Source organism: Trachypithecus francoisi, unplaced genomic scaffold (genome assembly GCF_009764315.1).
Source record: "Trachypithecus francoisi isolate TF-2019V2 unplaced genomic scaffold, Tfra_2.0 Lachesis_group12, whole genome shotgun sequence".
Lineage (NCBI taxonomy): Eukaryota > Metazoa > Chordata > Mammalia > Primates > Cercopithecidae > Trachypithecus > Trachypithecus francoisi.
Window position 1 is genome coordinate 65,981,533 of NW_022681457.1, and position 8,712 is coordinate 65,990,244.

Genomic DNA, 8,712 nt, shown 5'->3' on the forward strand with positions numbered 1-8,712 from the left:
TATTGTTACTGTTTTAATTTTAGTATCTTCCTGAGGTTTCAGTAATATTATTTTTTATTTTCTGGGTTTCAATTCTCTTAAGTCAAGGCCGATTAACCCCAAAAGTCTTCTCAAACTAAGCAAAGGAGTTGTTTTTTTGTTAGCACTTGCAACGTGATTGTACAATCCGAGCACATTGAAAACTGGTTTGACCTAGGTATGTCCAAACTTAAAATGTGTATAATCTTTGAGCAATTATACTTTTAGGAATTAATTGTGAAGAATTCATCTACGAGTAAAATGATACATGCACAAGAATATTTATTACAGCACTGTTTGTTACAATGAAAAACTAGAAAAAGCCTAAATGATGATTGGCCACAGATTGGTTAAATAAATTAAGTTATGGCCAGGTGCGGTGGCTTATGCCTGTAATCCCAGCACTTTGGGAGGTGGAGTTGGGCGGATCACAAGGTCAGGAGATCGAGACCATCCTGGCTAACACAGTGAAACCCCATCACTACTAAAAATACACAAAATTAGCCCGGCTTGGTGGCACACCCCTGTAGTCCCAGCTACTCAGGAGGCTGAGGCAGAAGGACGTGGAGGTTGCAGTGAGCCGAGATTGCCCCACTGCACTCCAGCGTCGGGGACAGATGGAGACTCTGTCTTAAAAGGAAAATAAAAAAATTAAGTTATATCCATTTAATGGACTACAGTGTAGCTATTAAACCAGTTATGTAACACAGTATATACTCATTGGGACCTCATTCCAAGATATATTAAGTAAAAATAGCAATGTGTATAAGTAGTGTATATAATATGAGTTAAAAAAATCTTTATATGTGTGTATGTGTGTGTATATAAACATATATTCTCCAAGCCATGTTGAGTTGCCCTAATCCCTCCTGTTCCGGTTATAGTCTGGTATCTTTGAAGCTAGGGATGATAGAGGCATTTGCCCATTCTCGTCACTGATACCCTGCAAGCATTTCTGAAGCATGAACAGAAGGGAAATGATCATTCTGGGCCAGGAGCTGTGAGGAAAGTGGGGTCTTATCTATCTTCTTTTGCCTCTCCCAGCTCTACTCTTCTCCAAAAGAAGAGCCAAGAGAAGGTCCTTTTCTACAAATATCAGAGCCATGGCTCAGGTGAGATACTGTTTCCTTTTGCTCAGATAGAGTGATTTTTACCTCTAGTACCTGTAAACATTTGTTTTCCTCATTATGATGCTTTTTGATGTTAGAAAAACAATACCTTTCAGAAAGTTTGGTTATGAGCAATGCCGGAATTTTGCTGTAAAGGAAAGGATCTCTAACAGGCCAATTCATAGAAAAAAAAGAATTGATTAGATAATCATTCTTAGAAACTTTACACTCCCCCCCCCCTTTTTTTTTTAATTTGAGGTGGAGTCTCGCTCTGTCTTCTAGGCTGGAGTACAGTGGCACAATCTCGGCTCACTGCAACCTCTGCTTTCCAGGTTCAAGTGATTCTCTTACTTCAGCCTCCTGAGTAGCTGGGATTACAGGCGCCCACCACCACACCCAGCTAATTTTTGTATTTTTGGTAGAGATGAGGTTTTGCCATGTTGTCCAGGCTGGCCTCGAACTCCTGACCTCAAGCGATCCACCTGCCTCAGCCTCTCAAAGAGCTGGGATTACAGACATGAGCCACCGTGCCCAGCAAAAAATTTATATTCTTAACTCACAGTTATGTATTAGTCAGCCAAGTGGTTGAATAACAGATTTCTCTGAAGAAGTTTTAGTTTAGATAAATGTCCATCAGAAAATCCCCTATCAATGTCATCAAGAATACTTATTTCTTTCCATAAAGAGATTAAGAATTATGTAATGTAAAAATGGTCTGACCCAGATCAGGTGTGGATAATTTTTTTATACTGGTTTCCAGGGCCCCCTGTCAGGAAAAGGACATGCATTTCCTCCTAAACAACCCCAGTCTCCTCTCCAGTTACCCCCGCTTTGAAACAATGTTTACATACTCGTTTACAAAGTCCTTCAGCATCTCCTATCTCAGGCTTCTACCGAAAATCCTGATAGGACAGAAGGGTGTTCCCCACATTGAATTAATATGAATCTAATTTGCTTGGACAGTGATTTGATGGGATGAAAATAAGTAATTAGGGGCATCTTGTAGGGAAAAGCCCTCATTAGCTCCGTAGACCTGGGTTTTCCAATAAGAAAATACATGCTGTGGTTTTGTTTGATTTCAGTGCTAGTACATGGCAAGGCCTCCTGGTTAATGAGCCTTTTATGTTTGAGAGTGTGACTAGTGGTTCGTACAAAGCTCTCACACCTCACTAAGCATCCATGAAAAATTGATGTCAGTGGCCAAACGTGGTGACTCACACCTGTAATTCCAGCATTTTGGGAGGTTGAGGCTGGTGGTTTGCTTGAACCCAGGTGACTAGCCTGGGCAACATGGCAAACCCCATCTCTACAAAAAATACAAACATTAGCCAGGCCTGTTGGTGCGTGCCTGTAGTCCCAGCTACTCGGGAGGCTGAGGTGGGAGGATCACATGAGCCCAGGAAGTCATGGCTGCAGTGTGATGTGATCATGCCACTGCACTTCAGCCTGGGTGACAGAGGAAGACCCTGTTTGAAAAACAAAAACAATGATGTCAGTCATACCAGTGGTGAAACTGGATCATCCTTCACCAATTTTCTGTAGCTTAGTTATAAGGGGAATTTACAGCTGGGCAGTAGGTGATTATCAATAAGATTGGGCCAATGTTATTTATAGGTCTTTAAAGATCACCTGCAGCCTGAATTTCTAAAGGCAAAAGAACAGATATCATTTATAGGCTTATAATAAATATTATTCAAATTATATGTTACAACAAATTTGAATAGTATTTGTTGTAACAAGGAACATTTCTTATTATATAATAGTCTGGCATAGGAATGGATCAGAGTCTTATATGCTAATTTTATTTTCTAAGATACAAATTTTTTACAAGTAATTTTACACACGTCTACAAAGTGAAGTAGTTCATTTCTGGTTTTGTCCCATTACCAGTCCCACTCCAAGCAATTCTTGAAAATTGGTTTACTACCATTTTTTGATAAACCCACTTTAGTCATTATCTCTTGATTGATTGCAAAGTTAAAGGGAACATTGTATTCCCATACTACACTTTCATTTTTCCCGCTGTTACCATATCACTGTTTTTGGTTAAATCAACAGTATACACCTTATTATGGCTGCAAATATTATTCTCTGCCAAGAGAGCTCATAGTTTTGTTCTATACAACCCTTCATTTTCCTGGGGTTAATTGCTTTCCCCCCCATTTGCTTAGTCATTTGTGTGTTTATATCCAGAATCTCCAGCATCACTGCCACAGGCCAGTCAATACGTTTTCCCTCTGGTCAGACACATCAGTTCCTTTTGATGTAGAGACTTGCTTCCCCACTTCCTGTGTCCTTGTTCCCATCTGGTCTGGTGTACTCTCTCAGTCACAGCTTTCCTGAGACTTTACCCATTTCCTGAATCCTATGTTGTCTTCTTTTTTTATTTACTCCCTCGTTTTTGTGGAGCATATCCTCTAGAAGTTTCCGAAGAAACTCTTCTTGAGTCCTTGGATGTCTACAAATGTCTTTTCTCAACACTCGAAACAGAATGATAGTTTGTTTGTGAAAGTCTAGGTCCGAGTTTATTTTCTCCATCAGAATATTGAAGAATTGTTCTTATTGTTTCTCGCTTTTAGGGGTGTTCTTGAGAATTCCATTGCCCCTCTAATTTTTGATGCCTTTTATATGACCTACTCTTTGCTCTGGAGGCTTTTAATGTCTTGTCTTTATCCCTTATTCTGAAATTTGACTTTCAGCTATTTGGGAAAAGAGAGGGAGAAAGATCAAATGTATTGTTGATTTATTATATGACAGGTATAGTGCAAGGCATTGCATATACAATTTCATTTAATTGGGAAAGCCCTCTTAGCTGAATTTTTGTACTTTCCCAACCTTGTTTGGATAATAGAGGTATCCTCCCGGACTCAGGCAGTTTCATTTGGAGGAAAAAGAATGACATGGAAACCCAGTGATTCAGTTGTGCTTATTTGATTACAGTCCTCCACTGCATCCCAGACATTCATATGCTCACTATGTTTTACTTCCTCTACCTTAATCTTTTTCTTCTCTCTTTCCTTCACAAAAATACTTATTTTTAAAATTAATCAAGTCATATACGTGGTTATTGTTCCAGGAGTCAGTGATGTTCAGTGATGTGTCCATAGACTTCTCTCAGGAGGAGTGGGAATGCCTGAATGATGATCAGAGAGATTTATACAGAGATGTGATGTTGGAGAATTACAGCAACCTGGTTTCAATGGGTAAGGACATCTGTCCATAGTAATTTAGATTCTGCCCTTGGAAGGCCTACTTCCTCCAATGTGAAGTGCTCACCTGGCTTTCAAAAACCAGTCGAATTTTGACATCCTGTTCTCACAGGAATGTTCTGAATATGGTAGAGTTAGAAAAAGGAAGCTGCATTGAGTTTTGGGGGATGTTTGACATCTTCCATTATGTTTCATAAGTCCGTTATACCTCTGTTTGACTCTTCTCGCAGTGCTATGTCTTTCTTTATAATGAAGGGACTGGATTTGAATTCTAGGATATTCTCGTGATAAATTTGTTTTGTTACTTCTTTTGTAAGCAGGGCATTCTATTTCTAAACCCAATGTGATCTCCTACTTGGAGCAAGGGAAGGAGCCCTGGTTGATTGACAGAGAGCTAACAAGAGGCCAGTGGCCAGGTAAGTGAGGCACAGCAGGTAACGTGTGATTTGGCCAGTAGAGAGACTGCATCTTTTAGATGCTATCTGGGAAACTCTCCTCAAAGGCTTTTGGCCTGTTGTGCAAATGTAAGACCTTTTCTACATGAGCTTTCAGATGATCCTACCTTTCCCCCTTACCTAACACACTTTGCCTGCTTTTCTTCTCTTATTCTTCTCTCTCAGTTCTAACCAGCTGGTGCCCTCTCCACCCTTTCTAGTGATACTCCTTTCTATCCATATTTTGGGTCCATTTCCTTCCTAGCTTCTCATCCGCCTTTGTATTTAGTCTAATAAAAGCATCACTGTCTCCAGAAATAGATTTTTTCCTGCACTGCCCAAGACTTATTTTCTTTTACTAAGTTTTTTTGGGATGGGGTTTATGCCTTCATTGATTCATTAATATTTTTTACCAACATTTACTGATTTTCTAACATGTATAAGGCACTCGGCTAGGTGCTGCAGAGTTTAAAAAAGGAATAAGCAATGTCAGAACTTACTGCCTAGTAGAAGTACTAGAGCATGTCTACAAATAACTTCTACAAAGTAGAACCACCATAAGTGAAGTTAAAATAGGGAGTTTAACAGAAAGCAAGGGCTACCAATGTAGAAGAGGGGTTGATCCACATAGAAGTCATAGGGGGAGATTTTGATGTGAACGTCATTGACTTTATATAGAGGGTTGGAAATAAAGGGCCTGTGTCTCCGTGGAGAAGGTAAGAGCTGGCAAAGAGAGATTTGGTATGAAGGAGGAGGACAGCACATTCATTCATTTAGTTTATGTTTCTGGAGTGCCTATGGTATGCCCAGCACTATTCTCAACACTGAGGTTACAGTAATGAATAGAACGTGCGTGATTGGGTGCAGTGACTCATGCCTGTAATCCCAGCCCTTTGGGAGGCTGAGGCAGGAAGATTACCTGAGGTCAGGAGTTTGAGACCAGCCTGGCCAACGTGATGAAACCCCATCTCTACTAAAAAATACAAAAATCAGCTGGGTGTGGTGGCAGGCGCCTATAATCCCAGCTACTCAGGAGGTTGAGGCAGGAGTATCACTTGGACCCAAGAGGTGGAGGTTGCAGTGAGCCAAGATCATGCCACTGCACTCCAGCCTGAAGAAAAACAAGAGCATGCATAATCTTTGTTCCCAGAGCCTACCCCACAGTGTAGGGAGAGAGACGAAAATAGATGAATATATAACATACTAGGTAATAGTAAATACTAAAAAGAAGTAAGAAGTAGAGGAAGGGGATAAAGGATGATATTTTATGTGAAGAAGCAAGAGAAATTTACCATATCTTACCAAATGATATGGTAACATTTGGGCAGAGACCCAAAGAAGTACCATAGTAAGTCGTTGTATATGGGTACTAGGCGGAAGACTGCTCCAGATAGAGGAACGCAGACCTTCAAAGGCCTGAGGCAACTGTGCATTGGCTGTGTTTGAGGAGCAGCTCCAGAGGCCAGTGACTGGTAGCAGAGGGGTACATGGGTGGGAGATGAGATCAAAGAGGCAGGAGTGGGAAAGAGTGGGTCAGTTTACGTACAGTCTGCCATACAGGCCATGGGAAATCTTTTCATTCTAAGACAAGAAGTCATCAGAAGGCTGTGCACCTAGAAATGGCTTGATGCAACTTATTTTTTTTTCTGTTTTTTTTTTTTTTTTTGAGACAGAGTCTTTCTCCGTTGCCCAGGCTGGAGTGCAGTGGCATGATCTCAGCTCACTGCAACCTCCGCTTCCCAGGTTCAAGCGATTCTCTTGCCTTAGCCTCCTGAGTAGCTAGGATTACAGGCGCATGCCACCGCGCCCGGCTAATTTTTTTGTATTTTTTAGTAGAGACGGGGTTTCACTATGCTAGCCAGGATGATCTCGATCTCCTGACCTTGTGATCTGCCCACCTCAGCCTCCCAAAGCGCTGGGATTACAGGCGTGAGCCACCGCGCCTGGCCAGAGACAAGATATTTCTGAAGCGTTCAGACACTCACAATGTTTGGTAGTATTCATTTCATTTGACTTTAAGAGTGGTTTTTATTTTAAATTTTTTCGCTCATTTATTTTACAAGTCATAGACTGTTGTTTTTCATTGTGAAAATTATCAGAAATACATGCCACACTCATGTACCCCTATTGTTGCACAAATATTTTCCTTTTTTTTCTTTGTTTTTGAGATGGAGTTTTGTTCTTGTTACCCAGGCTGGAGTGCAATGATGTGATCTCAGCTCACTGCAACCTCTGCCTCTGGGGTTCAAGCAATTCTCCTGCCTCAGCCTCCCGAGTAGCTCGGATTACAGGCACCCCGCCACCATGCCTGGCAAATTTTATTGTATTTTTCATAGAGATGGGGTTTCACCAGGTTGGCCAGGCTGGTCTCGAACTCCTGACCTCAGGTGATCCACTTGCCTTGTCCTCCCAAATTCTGTGATTGCAGATGTAAGCCACCACGCCCCATGGCAGATAATTTCAAGTAAATCCAGAACTTCATGTCATTTCACCCTTACGTAATTTTATTATGTAATTCTAAAAAATATGGATATTTTCTCCCTTATATAACTCGAATGCAAAGTTCTATAAATTTTACAGTGGTTTCTTCATATACTGGACCGCTTTATTGTCATTATATTGAGTACTTGTGAGAGTGGACGTTTTCACCATAGCATGATAATTAACTTGTTCATTTCTGTATTTCATACTTTTAATCTGTTACTGAGTTTATTCTTTCAGTTTTTATGGACTTTGCAAAATAATAACATTTACCTATTGGTTTCCAGTGGGTGCTTTTACTTTTTTTTTGAAACAGGGTCTCGCTGTTGTCCAGGCTGGAGGGCAGTGGCACCATCATGGCCCACTGCAGTCTTGACCACCTCTTAGGCTCACGTGATCCCCCCACCTCAGCCTCCTGGGTAGATGGGACTACAGGTGCATGCCACCACACCTGGTTAATTTTTTGTATTTTTTGTAGAGATGGGGTTTTGCCATGTTGCCCAGGCTGGTCTGGAACTCCTGGGCTCAAGCGATCCCACCGCCTCAGGCTCCAAAAATGCTGGAATTACAGACATGAGCCACTGCTCCCAACCTAGCTGCCTAATTTTTTAGTTTTTTTGAGACAGAGTCTAGCTCTGTGATCCAGGCTGGAGTGTAATGGCGTGATCTGGGTTCACTGCAACTTCTGCCTCCAAGATTGAAGCAATTCTCATGCCTTAGCCTCCCAAATTGCAAGGATTACAGGCGTGCAGCACCACACCCAGCTAATTTTTGTATTTTTAGTAGAGACAGGGTTTTGCCATGTTGGCCAGGATGGTCTCTAACTCCTGGCCTCAAGTGATCCTCCCACCTGAACCTCCCGAAGTGTTAGGATTACAGGAGGGAGCCACCTAGCTCAGCCGAGCTGCCTAATTTTAACTTTTCTTCAACACTTGTATTTGTTTACAATTTCACCAGCAGTATATGAACATTCCCATTGTTGCACATGCTTCCTAATATACGGTATTATCAAACTTTGATTTTTTTTTTTTTGAGATCGAGTTTCGCTTTTGTTGCCCAGGCTGGAGTGCAATGATGCAATCTTGACTCACCGCAACCTCTGCCTCCTAGGTTCAAGTGATTCTTCTGCCTCAGCCTCCGAAGTAGCTGGGATTACAGGCATGCGCCACCACGCCTGGCTAATTTTGTATTTTTAGTAGAGATGGGGTTTCTCCCTATTGATCAGGCTGCTCTCGAACTCCTGACCTCAGGTGATCTGCCTGCCTCGGCCTCCCAAAGTGCTGGGATTATAGGCATGAGCTACCACACCCAGCCCAAACTTTGATTTTTATCAGTTAGTGAGTGTATAATAATAATTTGGTATGGTATGGTTTTAATTTACAGTTCCTTCTTTTTTTTTTTTTTTTTTGAGACAGAGTCTCGCTCTGTCACTCAGGCTGGAGTACAGTGACACGATCTTAG

General features: G+C 41.5%; 1 protein-coding gene across 4 annotated transcripts in view; it reads left to right on the forward strand.

The window, feature by feature from the left end:
* LOC117092416 (zinc finger protein 566) overlaps positions 1-8,712 on the forward strand; it is a 42,611-nt gene that overhangs the window by 13,495 nt on the left and 20,404 nt on the right. The window contains exons 1-3 of one of the 4 annotated variants that reach the window (XM_033225948.1): positions 1,036-1,130; positions 4,204-4,330; positions 4,654-4,752. In XM_033225948.1, coding sequence (XP_033081839.1) covers positions 1,122-1,130; positions 4,204-4,330; positions 4,654-4,752 — 235 coding nt within the window. In that variant the 5' untranslated portion in view covers positions 1,036-1,121. Of the gene's footprint in view, positions 1-1,035; positions 1,131-4,203; positions 4,331-4,653; positions 4,753-8,712 lie in introns of those variants that run through there. The other 3 variants (XM_033225950.1, XM_033225947.1, XM_033225949.1) reach the window with 3 other exon arrangements.